The 16,074-nt window shown below is 41.9% G+C and overlaps 3 protein-coding genes across 4 annotated transcripts; 2 read left to right on the forward strand and 1 right to left on the reverse strand.

The window, feature by feature from the left end:
- Positions 1–66: 66 nt before the first annotated feature.
- Positions 67–2,941, reverse strand: LOC124882754 (achaete-scute homolog 4). The gene is made up of 2 exons (XM_047389288.1): positions 1,203–2,941; positions 67–1,114 (listed from the first exon to the last, which is right to left on the reverse strand). Exon 2 carries the CDS (start codon positions 1,108–1,110, stop codon positions 580–582), a length of 531 nt encoding a protein of 176 aa, XP_047245244.1. The 5' UTR covers positions 1,111–1,114; positions 1,203–2,941; the 3' UTR covers positions 67–579.
- Positions 2,942–3,154: 213 nt separating this feature from the next.
- prdm4 (PR domain containing 4) lies at positions 3,155–9,662 on the forward strand. The gene is made up of 12 exons (XM_047389277.1): positions 3,155–3,325; positions 3,513–3,568; positions 3,735–3,850; positions 4,046–4,234; positions 4,492–5,265; positions 6,008–6,157; positions 6,258–6,376; positions 6,465–6,550; positions 6,634–6,761; positions 7,301–7,855; positions 8,611–8,779; positions 8,875–9,662. The coding sequence occupies exons 3-12, from the start codon at positions 3,736–3,738 to the stop codon at positions 9,188–9,190; spliced, it is 2,601 nt and encodes an 866-aa protein (XP_047245233.1). The 5' UTR covers positions 3,155–3,325; positions 3,513–3,568; position 3,735; the 3' UTR covers positions 9,191–9,662.
- A 151-nt stretch (positions 9,663–9,813) lies between these two features.
- tmem209 (transmembrane protein 209) lies at positions 9,814–16,050 on the forward strand. Of its 2 annotated transcripts, none has more exons than XM_047389280.1 (16): positions 9,814–9,954; positions 10,070–10,190; positions 10,498–10,656; positions 10,752–10,810; positions 12,014–12,145; positions 12,257–12,486; positions 12,567–12,771; positions 12,934–13,109; positions 13,459–13,530; positions 13,634–13,730; positions 13,812–13,937; positions 14,020–14,117; positions 14,405–14,519; positions 14,619–14,716; positions 15,305–15,378; positions 15,452–16,050. In XM_047389280.1, exons 3-16 carry the CDS (start codon positions 10,517–10,519, stop codon positions 15,504–15,506), a joined length of 1,677 nt encoding a protein of 558 aa, XP_047245236.1. In that variant the 5' UTR covers positions 9,814–9,954; positions 10,070–10,190; positions 10,498–10,516; the 3' UTR covers positions 15,507–16,050. The 2 variants fall into 2 exon arrangements, with proteins under 2 accessions (XP_047245236.1, XP_047245237.1); XM_047389281.1 differs by having other exon boundaries at positions 12,609–12,771.
- The last annotated feature ends 24 nt before the right edge of the window (positions 16,051–16,074 follow it).

A 16,074-nucleotide genomic window follows, 5' to 3' on the forward strand; every position in this document is an offset into this window, starting at 1 on the left:
TAACATTTCATTAGTGATTCATAGTTTTCTGCTGTCCTGGGTTATAAATATGGCTGCTCAAATGGACAAGGATCCATATTTATGTTGCAACTATACAGAGGGAGGAGGATGGGAATTAAACAAATCTCCAAAGCTCGCTGCAGCAAAGAGAGACATCCTGGGGTCACCAAATCTCCATACAAACCATTAGATGCTATCAACTGTTAAAAGTTGGGGATGCATGCCCGAAATGACCTCCTCTGTCCCATCATAACAAACGCAAATGTGTGGATTTTGATCAATTCTAATGAGACTTTAGATGGAACTGTGAGCTTTGGTCAGATAAGACTAAGAGCAACTTGTGTTTAGTCCAAGGTATGGTGGAGGATCTGTCATGCTGTAGGTTTATTTCACATCCTAAGTCAAACCTTTTAAAAGTTATTTTTAAAAAGTGTAGTCATTTTGATGGTTGGATTTTTCAGTATCAGATTATGCCCCTGCAATAACAAATTAATTCATTTGAACACTTTTTACATATATTTACTGCTGTATATTAGTTGTATTTAATACCATTATCTGGTATGTGTGAATTAGAAGTCTTCAGTAAACATTGTCCCCGCTGTCGCTTATGCTGGTTTTGGATTCTCCATCACTGCCGCACTCTGTCCTCCTCCGAAGAGCCGCGCAGCTTCGCGCCTCTCCGTACGAGATCTCCATCCCGGAGACGTCCACGTCCAACAGGCCCTGCAGGTGTTTGATATAGTCAATGGCCGCCCGCAGCGTCTCCACCTTACTGAGCCGCTTGTCCTCAAACTCCCGCGGCAGGTGCTCCCGGAGCCGCGCGTAACCCTCGTTTACGCAGCGCACCCGGTGCCGCTCCCTCTCGTTCCTCTTCTGGACGAACGCCGGCTCGAAGGAGTACTCGCACACGCCAAAGGGAGTTGGGAAGGGGAAGCAGGGCAACCGCCTGCAGTGGAAACCACGGTCGAGGTACGCGGCGTCGATGTGGAAGGGCATCCCTAGCCGGAGCGCATCCTTGTAGCCCGCAGAGCCGCTGCTCATGGAGATACCGCGGAGAGCCAGCGGAGGTACAAATGGAATATTCTCCATCAACTCCTTATTATAAGACATGTTTCTGAAAAAATGCAAGCATTTGTATTCTAGATAAACACGGACAATTCAAACAGATTAATGCAAGGATTGGTCAAAAGTCCAATTCTCACCCTGCCGGTCTCTCTTCACGGTCATCTGTGCAAAACTATTCAAGCAAAGTTTCCGCCTGTTGGCTGTCTGGACCCTCTCATCAAGACAATGACATTTAGGATTCTCCTGTGCTTGATTTTGACCGTGTGTCTGTCAGAGACAGACTGCTTCTTGCAGCAAGGCTTTGAGGCTCTCCACAAATAGGGGTGTGATCTGGGGCAGAGTTGACCTTAGATCAAGATAAAACTACAAAACATGTTCTGCCTTCCGCTCAGTGTGAAAGAACTCTCACCGCAAAGAAGAAAAAAACAAACTGCAAGAAAAAAAAAAACATTATAGGCCTGCTTGTCTTTCATCAGTACTGAAAAGACCTATATACCAATGTGGGCATTCTTTGAGATGAATTATACGTTTGTTATATCACAGTTTTTCTAATCAAAATGTAATTAAAAGCATACCATCACATTTTAAACATTATTATTAAACCTTTATTTCACCAGGCGAAATATTAATAACAATTTCTTATTTACAAATGTCTAATTAGCTATAATGACTATTTTAAAGCCAGAGTATAGTCTGTAAAATGGAAACACAAAATACATTAAAGAGGAATTTATTTATTTAAAAAATTTACTTGATGCCATCATTCTCAGAGAATGTCTAAAACTAATCAAAAAAGAACAATGTGTCATAAACCTGCAAATAAATATATTTACCCCTTCACAGATTTATTCTGTTAATGTTCCATACAAAAAGCAGATTTTCAAAATCATTCATTAAGGACAAATAGCTCTCCAAAACACCCTGGACCTATGTGAAAAAGTAATTGCCCGCTAACCCTAAGAAGTGTTTGTGCCACCCTTAGCTGCAACAACTGACATCCAGGGTTTGCAATAACTGGCAATGAGTCTTTAATATCACCACTGAGGAATTTTGGCCCACTCTCCTTTGCAGAAATGTTTTAATTCAGCCATGTTGGAGGGTTTTTGAGTATGAACAGTGTGTTTAAGGTCATACTACAGTATTTAAATTAGTATGTAATAAGTCTGGACTTTGGCTAGGCCACTCCAAAGCTTCATGTGAATTTGCTGCTGTGCTTTGGATCATTCTCCTGCTATATAACTGAAGTGTGATTAATCTCCAGGCCCTGTCTGATTGTCTCTAGCAAGGATGTTCTGATAGAGAGCAACATTCATGATTCCATCAATTATGGAAAGCTATCCAGGTCTAGAGGAAGCAAAGGATTCTCACAACCTCACACTACCAAGTGGGATGTCAGCTACTGGAAAGAAAACGAGCCTAACAACGTCATAGCGTCCCGTGACACTGACATGATGGGTCAGGACAGCGTTGCCAATGTGCCACTGTTCAAGTCCCAACCCCAGAGACCTATGCTGCACGTCTTCTCCTCTCCACTTCCTGTCTGCCTACCTAGGAAAAATCACAAAAATAAAGGCCATTATTGCCACAAACCAATCTTAAGAATGGGTAACCATTTACGTCTTTAATGTCCAAAGCTACTACTGTGTGTTAGTCTGTCCCATAAAATCCCAGTATAGCAAACTAAAGTTTCTGGTTAAAACAAAACAAAAGGGGAATAGGTATGAATACTTTTGCAAGTTATTCTATATCTATACAGATTGTACTATTAGATTCAAAATGTTAAAGTCTTCAAACGCCCAAATTAACTCCCTGATTGTAGTTTTTACACTACAGGAAAATTATCTATCACAACTTTAGACCAAATGGCTTCACCTTGTGGAACAAAAGGGCAATTACTATTATTAGGAAGCAAAGGAAAGCAAAAATAGCTCATTTGTGGAAGATTTTATGGATTATTGTTATTATATTAGTATAATAGAATGATAATACATGAAATATTTGGGACTAATCCAAACTGAAGTGCAAATGCGTAAGAATGTTCAATTAAAAGAAAATAAAAACGTGAATGCGCATGCGTAGGAGTGGCAGGGTCGCTGTCATGGCCCCGTTCAGGGAGGTTTTGTTTTGGTATATTGTTCCTTTTCGGACATTTGGCAGTATTTCTGGAAGAAAGCAGGTTCTTCAGTCATGTGGACATATAACCGTGTTTCTATTGGGTGGAAACATATCAGCCTGGTCTGTTTTTATTTACTGTGGAGAGGTAAGTTTTGAAGGCTATAATGCTAGCTTGAAAACAAAACCAGAGCTAGTGTTTTTTAGCTAACAAGCTAGCTACACAGACTCCACTTGGTTTTATTTACTAAAATGGTCATTATTACTCTCTTTTGCAGCAGACGTTTTCTACAGACTTTCATGTTTCTTTAAGCTATGTTCCTTTATTTCCACAGTGTAATATATAGCAGTAGCGCTGGAGAATTAAAGGGACAGCAGTTGTTGAATTCAGGTAAGCTATAAACTCTTACATTCATCGTTTAATTTCAAAATATGTCCACCTGCCACATGTTATCAAAGCTAGACTTGGTGTTAAGTCTGCAGTCTGAAGCGTTGCATTTAAAGTGGTCAGCTGGCTCGTTGCTCTGAGGGGTTTGACTCTGATGTTGATTCTTCAGGATGAATGACATGAACCTGAGTCCTGTGGGCATGGACCAGCTCAGTGTGCCCTCCGTAAGTGCCAGCCACCTGGGTCTGCCCACTTCTCCCACACACAATCCCATCCCCACCCCAGGTATGCAACTGCTCTCTTTTGTGAAAGATTGTCTTTCTATTATGGATATGCTCCAGAAGCCTTGTATTTAAGGAATGTGTCCATATTTCAGTTTACCAAATCAAAAAGTGTTTGAAACCCTTAAACGAATGTATAGATAGAGAATAACTCTCATCAGCGTTCTAGACTCAACCTTCACATGTTTATTTCGATCAGGCATGCCAGTGGCCATCCCGAGTCTAGGTCCCTCCCTTGGCTCTCTCCCCTCTGCCCTCTCTCTAATGCTCCCCATGGGTCCGCTGAGTGACAGAGGGGTGATGTGCGGCCTGCCTGAGAGGAATTACTCCCTGCCTCCTCCTCCATATCCCCACCTGGAGAGCGGTTACTTCAGACACCTACTGCCAGGTGGGTTCGTATTTGAGTGCAGCACTGGATTTGGGCGAGTTTAAGTTGCTTTAACGTTTTTGTGTTTTGCAGAAAAATAAAGGAATGTAAACGAAACTGTCGCCAGTGTTCTGTTTTATAATATGCAATGCGCAAATTGTAAAGGTTCATTGTTTGAAAGAATTTGGTATAAGTATTTGCCAAATTCAAATAAGTCTTATCATTATATCTACCGTAATTATTCATCATAGTATCCACTGTCCCTTTCTCTTGATAAGGTATTTTGTCCTACCTGGCAGACCGTCCACCTCCTCAGTACATTCATCCCAGTAGCCTTAACATGGATGGGACCCTGTCTGTGGCCAGCAACAATCCTTCAAATCTGGACCCCTACAGTGGACCTGGGGGCCCACTGGAGCAGGGCCTGGTGCCCATGGACTCAAGACAGGTCAGTGGTCAGGGAGACCTTCACCAGGCTGGCCCTCATGAGCTGGACTCTACAGGGTTAGCCATGGAGTCGCGTGTTAACAGCCCCCTGTCTCCAGACCGGATGGGGGAGGAGCTAGCCAACATGGATGGGGTCGGGGTGGTGGCCGTGTCTGACGCCCAGCAGCAGCTCGGTGGAGGAAGGCAGCCTCAGCCTCATGAAGGGCTGACAGGGGTGGACTCCTCAGGTGGGGTGATGCCTCTCCATGGGCCGCCTGTGCTGGAACTGCCTGTGGTGATGGAATCGGATCACATGGGAGGCAGAGTGGGAAGCTCTGGGACAGGAGGAGGAGCCGGAGGGCTCGGGGATCAGCTCCATGGGAATGGAGAAATGAACCCGAGTGTCGTGAGCGTGGTGCTCACCGGCTCCATGTCCAACCAGAACCAACTGGAAACTGTCTCTCTCCATGGACACTCGGGGATGGGACTGGAGGCAGTGAACGTATCCTCCATCACTGCAGAGGTGTCCCTAGGCCCAGAAAACAACCTGGTCCTCGTCAACTCCACTCTGCAACTGGAAGATCCTGCTCCCAGTAAGGAGAACATGGCCCCTCCCTGCTCCGTCTGTGAGTATAAACAGATGATTACCAGAAATAACAAGTTGATCATTTATTGTAAATATCAGTCACAGAGATGTTCATTGGGAATTTGATATGCAGCATCCTTTGAACTGTCTGACATTTTATCAAATTCCAACCACTTATTTTATGAAGTGGAATGAAAATGATTTTCAATTTGATTTACAAGAAAATATCTAAAAAGTGTGGCCTGCTTATGTGATCAACCCCTTTACACTGAGACCCCTAAATAAAATCCAGAGCAACCACTTGCCTTCAGATGTCGGCCATCTTTTAATGGTGGATTGCACAAATCTAGGTTTTGCGGAAGCCTGACAGCAAGAAAGCCATAAGGAGTTCGGGTTGCATTTTGCTAAGTTCTGAAGTTAACGCCCCATTCCCACTCTGAAACATGGTGGCGTGGGAAAACAGATGGAGCAATGAAATGGTTTAGATCAACGTAGATTCGTGTGTTTGAACGGCCCAGTTAAAAGTGGCATTGACTCAGAGAGGCTGGATCTAAAGGCAGGGCACACTATTCAGATTATTGCTTGTAAGACATTTGATAACCACAAATCATTTTTCTTCCACCTCGTAATTCTTTATAATAATGCAAAAATCAAAATAAATATACACTGAGGTTTTTGGTCGTAATTAGTGATGCACCTATATAAAAATTCAGGCCGATATGGATATCCGATATTAATATCGCTGTTATGGCATCCACTAACTTGGGTTGATTTCTTCTCAGGGTGCACACTGTGTGAGCGCTCATATACCTCAGACTGTCCGGAGCATGGTCCAGTCACCTTTATCCCTGATGCACCCATCCAGAGCAGGGCCCGCCTCTCTCTGCCACGTCCTCTGTGTCTTCGCATTTCAGTGACTGATGAACCACTTGGTGAGAGATTAAACACCCCTAAGCTTTACTTTTTTGTTGTTACTACAGGTTCCAGCCGTTGTTGTGCGCATTTGTAAATGTGCCCATAATACCTTTGCAGGAGTGTTTGCACGGGACGTCATTCCCCCTAGGACCTGCTTCGGACCAATGGTGGGCCAGCATTGTAGCAACGTGGATCTCTCTGATTGGCCAGAAAAGGACACACCTCAGATTTGGAAGGTCTGTTGACATGCAGCTCTCTAAATCGGCGAGCAATAATACCTTTTATGTAAAATGAATGGATGGAAATGCATGTTTTTTGCTGTAGATGTACCACAACAATGTGTTGGAGTTCTACATCGTGACGACGGATGAAAACGAATGCAACTGGATGATGTTTGTGCGCAAGGCGAGGTAGATTGTCAATCCATCCGTGAATAGAAAACTCAAACGGCGTGTTGCCGTTAAAAACGAAATGCAATGTTTTTGTGTTTTAGGACCCATGAACAGCAGAATCTGGTGGCATACCCTGCCAATGGTAAGCTGTTCTTCTGCACGACCACAGAGGTTCACCCTGACCAGGAGCTGCTCTTCTACTACAGCCGAGACTACTGCAGGCTGATGGGTGAGAAGACAAAGCTGCTTGTCCTGATGATAAGGGGATCCATTGGGTCTTTATTACAGGGTTCCAGCTCAGTCTGGAGAAGTATAGAAAAAATAGATCATGACACCATTTGTATTGTCAGACTTTATTCTCTAATAGTTGAAATATTTTCCTTCGTTCTTTGTCATTCCTTTTTATCTGTCCTCCTACACTTCCTTGTGTCCTTCCTATCTCCCTTCCTTTCCATCGATGTGTGTCCTTCCTTCTTTTCTTGTACTTCCTTATGTCCCCCTATTCTTTCTTTGCCCTTCATGTCTTTTATTGCTTGTTTCCATCCTTCCTCCTTTCCTTTCTTTTCTTTATGGGGTCCTTATTGGTTTCTTTCTACAGTCTGAGTTTTTTCCAGGTTTCTTATTTAAAGCCTGCCCACTGTAGAAATGGCTGCCATTAACTCAGAGTAAACTTGATTTATTTATTTTTTTATATTTTAAAATGGGCTTATTGGACTGAGAAGTGTGTGTGGAACATTATTAGTAAAATTGATCCTTGTGTGTTTCCAGGTGTTCCTCAAGTCCCCGATGGCCAGATTTGCCAGTGCGGCAAAGAGTGTTCATCGTTTTCTGAGCTAAAGTCTCATCTCAACAACCATAATGGTAACCACAGTCATAACCAGCCTCCGCACAGCCACAGCCCATCACTGCAGGACCACTCTCAGAATCAGCAACAACAACCAGCACCACCTCAGCAGCAACAAGAGCTGCAGTCACAGCAGCCACAACACGCTCCTTCTGAGGAAAAGCTCCTCAACGGCGCCTCAAGCTCCTCGTCCTCCCCGTGGCCCTGTAACAATCCCACCGCGGGACAAACAAGCGGCGACAGCAGCGGCCGCAGCAGTAACAGGAACTCCAACAGCGTCACCTCCAGAGGAAAAGGCCAGGGCAGTGTGCGGGAGAAGAAGTTCAAGTGCAGCATGTGCTCTCGGGCTTTCATCACTTCCACTAAGCTCAATGTGCACTTCATGGGGCATGTAGGGATGAAGCCTCACAAGTGTGAGTACTGCAGCAAGGCGTTCAGTGATCCCAGCAACCTCAGGATGCACCTCAAGATTCACACAGGTCAATTTTATTTCCTTGTTAACGCATTCAGTAACTGGACAGAATAACTTTAAGTCAACAAAGGTCGGAGTATTTCCAGTTTAGGGTTAATATCTGGGGGAAAATGTGGAAACGTTGTTTTTGCCCGATTCTTTGAAATGGACTTATTAACCTCCCCTGTAACAAGAGGAGTTACAGTTGATCAAGAATCTGCAACAGCCTCTTCCTAAATGATTTTTAACCTGCAGTTTCCTGCACAAGTATTCATTTCACCTGAATATTTCCACATTTTTGCATTGTTAAAACCTCAAACTTTAGTGTGTTTGTTAGGATCAACACGAAATAATGCAAAAAATTTGAATTGGTTGGAAAATTAGAAATAGTTTAGTTTGATTTTTTTACAACTAAATTGTGCTAGGTGTTGCATGCATTTGTATTTGGCCCTCAATGCAACTAACCGTGTTCAGAAGTCACCTAATAAGTAAATGGAAGTCACGTGTATAATTTAATCTCAGGCCTCGGCTGTTTGTTAGAGAACATTAGTGAGGAACAGTATCATGAAGACTGAGGAACACAGCATGAAGAAGGTTGTGGAGAGTTTAAAGCAGGAGAAGATCTAAAAACTTTGCATTATTGCCTTCTTCACAATTATGTGGTGCTTTGTATTAATCTCTCATAAAGGTTTGATAAAATAAACTGAAGTCTGAAACTGTAATCTGAAAAGGTTCAAGGGGTGTAATCCTAAATACAACACCTGGCTTACTCTGTTTTAACAGGTCAGAAGAACTACAAGTGCTCAGTTTGTGGGAAGTCGTTCACTCAGAAATCTCACGTGGCTTCACATATGCTCATCCACACTGGTGCAGAGAAGCTCAAATGTGACCTTTGTGACAGATCGTTCATCCGAAAACAAGACCTGAGACAACACATGTTCTCTCACACAAAGTACGTGTTCATTGCTCCACTCCCCTGATTATTTGCTATTGTGATTGCCAGTGACGATGATTTTTTACATTAAATATCTTTCCATATTTTGACAGTGAACGCCATATTCAGTGCACAAAGTGCAACAAACACTTCCTGAAAACCAACCACCTGAAGAAGCACATGAACTCTCATGAGGGCAAGAGAGACTTTGTCTGTGAGAAGTGCCACAAAGCTTTTCTCACTAAATACCACCTCACACGTCACCTCAAGATCTGCAAAGGGCCCAAGAGAGAAAGAACGACTCGAAAAGAACGGAATGCTTTGAAGGAAGAGGAGGATGAGGAGGAGGAAGAAGAAGATGATGAGGAGGAGGAGGAGGATGAAGAAGAGAATAACAGGAAGAAGAAGTGGTGGAGAGAGAATGAATGATGAGGACTATGGTTTAGATGTTAGAGGTTATAACTCTGAAAAATCCCTGCCCCCTCCTCATTAAAGATAGTGCCTCTTGATATGTTTGCTTTACTTATTTATTTAATGTACTATTATTTACTTCTCTGAAATGCCACATCCTACTAAAAACATCTTTCATAAAAAAAATATAAGCTGATGCCACATTATATGAGCAGCATTGATATTTTATGAGAAATTTAAAAAGGATTTTTTATTTCTCATAAAATATCAATGCTGCTATAGTATTTGTTGTATCTGTTTATTATGTTTTTTTAATATCTCTTGTCTTGAATTCATTGTTTAATATCCGGTCAGTTTTTTTATGATCTCCTCAATCTCTGGGAACTATTATCCTGTTGGCCCTGCAGGAATTGCCATTTTCTTCATGAGAGAAGTGCTCGTATGTCCATGTTTTGACAACTGTTTTGCAATTAAAATCGTTTTAAATCTATAATTTTGGTTGTGTTTGCAAGAATACAGTTACAGTTGGAATTCAGTTGGTTACTATGAATGTTTTCCTCTTCCTATATTTCCAATGATTACATTTGTCTGTTCTTCTAAAATTTAAAGAATTCTAACGCTACATTTAAAAATAGACATCCTTTATGAACGTAAGTAAATAATTATATTGAATTTTTTACCTTTACTCTGAGAAATTTAGGGCTTTTTGCCGCCCCCTGTTGGCACTGGCAATCCTAACCAGCAACATCGTTGATTCATGCCTTGGGTCCGCTCTTGTAATAGTATGCTATATTAACGCTATTTCTAATTAACTGGCTAATTGTTTCTCCATGTCCATTGACTGACCAGTAAAAAATACTGTATTTCTCGAAAATTCGTATGATTTTTATTTTCCAGGTTAGTTGCAGTTTTTCTGCCGATAACTCTTATTTTGAAACGCCTGCACTGGAAGTGCATTTGAGACTTCCGCTGAGGAATACAAATATTCAGCGCCGCTTCTTTCATTCACTTCAGCGTGGTATGTGTTTTATTGCCTTTTTCACATATTGTTTTTAATTTTGGGTCTTTTTTTAACTAATTCTATTTTTAAGGATAACGGGTTTAAAGTAAAGCAAAACTTCTGGTACATTGTTACCGTTGTTTTGTGTGTTAGCTAACCGCTTAGCTAGCAGCTCTGCTGACAGGCATGCTCCACAACAGTGAAAGTACTTGAACTTTACTCATTAAATAAGCTTTAAAGTTCTTGTATTATTAAGCCAAATTTATGTTTGACTTCTTTGTCTATGTTTTTTTCTTTTTTCTTTTACTTTGCTGACTTTTTCCAGCCTGATCTGAGTGACAGCTATGCTCACTCCACCGAGGGAAGGGATGCCTAGCATGATAGACAAGGCGCTGAGGATGAGGAGGGAGGAGCAGGCTCGGCAGATCGTCCTCGCTTGGGCAGTTCTCAACGTGTCCCTTGCTGGAATGATTTACACTGAAATGTAGGCAGTCGTAGCTGTGAACTTGCTTTTAATAGTATTTTGTATCACTCATCTTCTTGTATATTAATGGTTTTGTCTTTGCTACTTCATTGTAGGTCAGGGAAGCTGCTGAGCAGGTACTACAACATCACTTACTGGCCCATCTGGTACATTGGTGAGATCCCACTACACTTATTTTTATTTCCCTATCGGTATATTAGAGCTACAAGATGACTTTATTGACAACTGGTTTACCATACTTCAGGATTCCTACATAGTGGGAAAAAGTATGACATTTAAATATTTCTCAGGTTTAGAGAAGGATGGAAAAACAAAATAGAGCGTTCACACCCTTTATCTATGCGAAGGTTTCTTAAAATAGGCCACTTCAAGCAGAGTGCTTTCTAATGTTGGTTTGGGGAAAAATAATGCACATAGTTCCCATATTGTCATCTTTTTTGTCTACATCTACTACATCAGGTCTTAGTTTAATAATTTCGAAACTGTGATCTTGGATTTCAAATTGACGTCTACATATCTATCCATCCATCCCTTTATTGATCCCTCCATCTATATGTTTATCTGTCCTACCATCCATCCATATGTTAATCTATCCATCTCTTGATATGCCCATCCATCTACTTAGCTGTCTGCCCTTACAACGGTTGTTTTGTTCATTCATCAGCCTATCTATTAACATCTGCTGGTTACCAGTCTGTCCACGTTTCACCTGTCAATTCATCCCTCTTTTTACCCATCAATTCTTTTTCCATTTTTATTCATCCATTTAACTGTCTGTACATCCATCAATCTTTCCATCTAACTGTCAATCCATCAGTGTATTTATCTATCTATCTATCCCTTAATCTCTTCTGCCATCATTGCATCCCCCTGTTTATCAAACCATTAGCCATATGTTCTTCTGTCTTCGATTTACCTGTCTAGTCGTTCATCTGTTTTAACATGCACCCAGCCATTCTTCTATCTATCCATTATCTCCCCATTCATTCATCCATCCATCCATCCATCCATCCACCCTTAATTCATCTGGCTGTCCATCTATCATCTGTCCATCCATTAATCCTTGCATCTGTCTGTTTGTTCTTCCCTACAGTCCCTTGTTTTTCAAGGTTCTGTATTTAAAAACTGACCTCCTGCTGCTTTAAGTTAGTATTTGTTCCTAAAAATGAACCAAAAATGTTTTCAGTTTAGAAAGTCTGGAATTTGGAAATGAAAAATATTTTGGGACCTAGAGACCTGAATTACTCAAATGTATCTTATTTCAAACTCCAAAGATGCTTAAAATAAATTCCTGAAATTTAATCCTACTCCTATATTTTAACACTTTCTGTTATGTTTGTTCTCCATGTTCTTACAGAACTGGTGCTAGCCTCTCTCTTCAGTCTCAATGCACTTTTTGACTTCTGGAAGTATTTCAAATACACAATGTCTCCGTCCACCATTGCTGTTACCCCTCAGCAGCATCACCTTCTGGGTCTCAGGAACACAAGTAATATTCTCTTCATTTCTGAACCGAAATTCAGATTTTCGTTGCTTTCGTTTTTTGATGTTTTTCAAACCATCAGAATATGGCAATGACTGTGTATCATTCCGCTTGAAGGTATCCAGGCCTCTCCTCCACAAAAGCCAGAGAAGAAAGAGACTCCAGCTCCGGCCCAGTCCTCTCCACTTCAGGGCCAGAGCGTGCTGAGCTTCAGTCCCTCTCGTCCAGCCTCAAGCAGCCCCAAATTCTCCCCCAGCTGTACAGCTGGGTACAGCCCTCCTCTGGGCAGTCCATCCCCACCAAGCAGTACAGGAGGACCTTTTACCCCCACAGTGGCCTTTGGAAAGGTGCATGTTTTTACAACAGCAAAGAAAAACAAAATGCATCTATATTGGTGCTACATTATGTTTTGTTATTCACATCTTAGGTGCTGAACTACAGTCATTCTTCAGGCTCTTCTCCCTACCAGAACAGTATCGGGCCAGCAGAAGGCTCTGGCTTGAGAGCTCGATATCGCACGTCTCCTTCGGTGTTTAACTCCCCCGGAAGCAAAGAGGACTACATGGAGGATCTGAAGAGTCTGGAAAGGTTCTTGCATTCTGAGGAGGAGAAAAGTCACCGCAGTCAGCTAGGTGGGACGGAGTTCTTCAGCTAAGACCAGTTCAGGAATCAAAATGCCTTTTATACATGAACTGAAGTTTCAGCTGTTTACCAGTTGATATAAGGATCATTTTTGAACTAAGAAATGTTTTCCTTATGAATTTAATTTAAGGGTTGCTTCATTTCATCTGCAGGCAGTCCAGAGTCTGTGTCTCCAAGCCACAGCCCTACTTTCTGGAACTACAACCGTTCTGTGGGAGATTACGCCCAGAGCCTGAGGAAGTTCCTGTACCAGCCGGCATGCCGCTCTCAGGCACCGTCTGCCCACAAGGACGAGACGGACCTGGGTTCTAAACAGGCTGCAGAAGAGGTCTGTACAGTGCCTAGAAAAAATGTTTATACCCCTTAAACTTTTTATATTTTGTCGACTTTACAATCGCACCACTGTTTTTTACTGTGGTTTTATGTGATAGATCGTCATTGTTGTCTTCAGAAGACACCCGAGCTGTATTTGTACTGAGATTAAATAAAACACAGGTGGACATTTTTACCAAAAAGGTGTCTTCTGAATACAGTTTGTTGCTTTGGATTTCATTAAAGGCCATCAGATTAAAGGGGGACAAATATATATGCATGCCACACCTATTCAGATACTCTTTGTTCGCCTCTTATGTAAAATCCTGATAACTTTTTATCTCCCCCGATCTTTGGATGTGTAGGTGTGGGGCAGAATCACTACCAGTCGTGCTGTGGTGGACCGCATCGACAGCTGGACAGCCAAGCTTAGAAATGTGAGTACTGTTATTCGCTGGACGCTGCACATGTTCCATAAACTCCTTAGTGCTTTGCTATGAAAGTCAGCCATAGACTCACACAACACATTTGTGTCTGCAGTGGATCAGTGACACCATCTTGGTCCCTCTGGTCAAAGAAATTGACTCTGTGAACAGCCAGCTGAGGAGGATGGGCTGTCCGGAGCTCCAGATAGGAGGTTAGACCAGCCGGAAATGCGAAGCATCTGTGGAATTACTGCAACAGATTTGCTACCAACTTTCCCTCTTTTGTCCACCAGAGGCCAGCATTAGCAGCCTGAGACAGGCAGCGGTGATGAAAGCCTCCTTAATCCCCACGCTGACCTCTATTGTCCAGTACCTGGACACCACGCCCAACCAGGAATATCTAGTGGATCGCATAAGAGGTTGGTTCAACCATCCAAATTGTATGTTCTTAATTGCTGTGATGGTAAGAAAAAATGACATCACTGTTGTTTATTTTTTCAGAGCTGTCTCACAGCGGCTGCATGAGCTCCTTTCGCTGGAACGGTGGCGGCGATCTGAAGAACAGGAAGTGGGACACGGATCTCCCGACTGACTGCGCAGTGAGTCTGCTTGCAAAGATCTGCAAGTGTCATGATTCAATATGATTGTTCTCCAAGCAAAGCCAGGCTATGTAACCCCCAACTCTCCAGATTTCTGTTTTGTATGGTCTTTAGTTTTTGGGCTCTTTGTGATATTCCTGAATCTCTGCTTTTTGATATCTGGATGTTAAATTTGAACTTCCTCTTGATGTGGGTATCTGTGTGGGCTCTTTATGTTGCATCAATAAAAATATTCCCCCCTCACCCTCAGATCACACTTTACATCTCACTTTCGCTCTGTCTCTCAGATCCTCATGCATGTGTTTTGCACATATTTGGACTCCAGGCTGCCCCCACATCCGAAGTACCCGGATGGGAAGACGTTTACTTCCCAACACTTCAGCCACGCCCCAGACAAGCCTGGTGAGAGCTCGTCTGTAAACTGGGAGGCAAATAAAACTATAAAAACAATTGCGCTTTCCTGCTTTCGTTTTTATACCCTTATTTTTTTAACTCCTGCAGATGTTACCAAAGAGAACCTCTTGTGCATCCATCAAAGCAGCACCACGCCTCCTCACTACCAGCTTATATACCAAGGACATATCTACAGCCTTCCTAAGGTGACTGAAAACGAGGAACATTTTGCCAGTAATGCTCAATACGGTTCCCTCCTGTAAAGCCGGTTAAAGAGATAAAGCTAGCGTCAGGTATGGGATTTTGTGTGGTAGACAAAGTAGTGCGTAACTGTACTGGGTGGGAAGTCATGTATGCTCGCAAAATGTTTTTACAGATAAAATATTTGACAAGTGTGGAATATATTTGTATTCAGTCCCCTTTACTCCGATATCAATAGACTGACATTTTTTGCCCATTCTTCTTTACCTACTCAAATTTTTTGGAGTCTCTTACAGTATTAGTTCCTAATTAAGGAATGTTTAAAAGCACAATTGTTTGAATTTTGTCAGGATTGTATTTTGATAAATATAAGAAAGACCATGTATCATTTTCCTCCCACGTCGCAGATCTGCACTACTTTTAGTTGGTCTATCCCATCATCCCTTCAGTGAAATAAACTCAAGTATGTGTTGTAGTGTGGCGAAACATGAAAGGTTTTCAGGAGTTTTTTTTTTTCAAATCAACACATAATCTGTTGCTAACTATGATCACAGAGTTCCAGCGAGATGAACCCATCTTGATTTCTGTTACAGGGAAGGAACAACCTGTTCCACACAATCCTCATGTTCCTCTATGTCATTAAGACTAAGGAGTCAGGAATGCTGGGGTGAGCTCTTCTTGTAACATTTATTATTAATCATTGTATTCACAATAATTAAATAGTTTTTCTTTTGTTCCAGGAGGGTAAATCTGGGCCTCTCTGGAGTGAACATCCTCTGGATATTTGAAAACTGATGCATCGTGTTTTTAAAGCAACAAATGATTACAACAAGCTGCAAAAGATCATTTTGTTTTTATTTTTCTTCTGTGAGGCAAGGATCAGCTTAATAACTCCTCTTTCATGGTCATTCCCCAAACAGCTGTTTGCTTTGAAAGGACAAATGGATGCACATTAATGGACATATTCCCAGCTGGAAATGGGCGCTGTATTTTCAATGACAGTTTCAGAGAACGTTTCTGTTACATCGAGACCTTGTGGTGCAGCTAAGAGGTTTTTAAAATCTCTTTTTTCTTCTTGATTATTTGAGAATGTATCAGCATGCCAGCCTTGTAAATTATATACCTCAATTTATCTAAGCGATAGCAAAAAGGGCTCAGGCCCATTTACCTGAATGTAAATATTTTATTTTTCTTGCAAGCCTCTGCAAACTGTTACTGGTTTGCTCATTGTTTTGTAGAAATAATTGTCTGCAGAATAAGGGGTACTCTTGACACCTACTGGAATCAACCACGGATTTGGAGAAAATGTAGCATTGCATCATTAAAAACTTGAAATGCACGGTAGCTTCTTTGTTTACTTTGA

This window comes from Girardinichthys multiradiatus, chromosome 17 (genome assembly GCF_021462225.1).
Source record: "Girardinichthys multiradiatus isolate DD_20200921_A chromosome 17, DD_fGirMul_XY1, whole genome shotgun sequence".
Lineage (NCBI taxonomy): Eukaryota > Metazoa > Chordata > Actinopteri > Cyprinodontiformes > Goodeidae > Girardinichthys > Girardinichthys multiradiatus.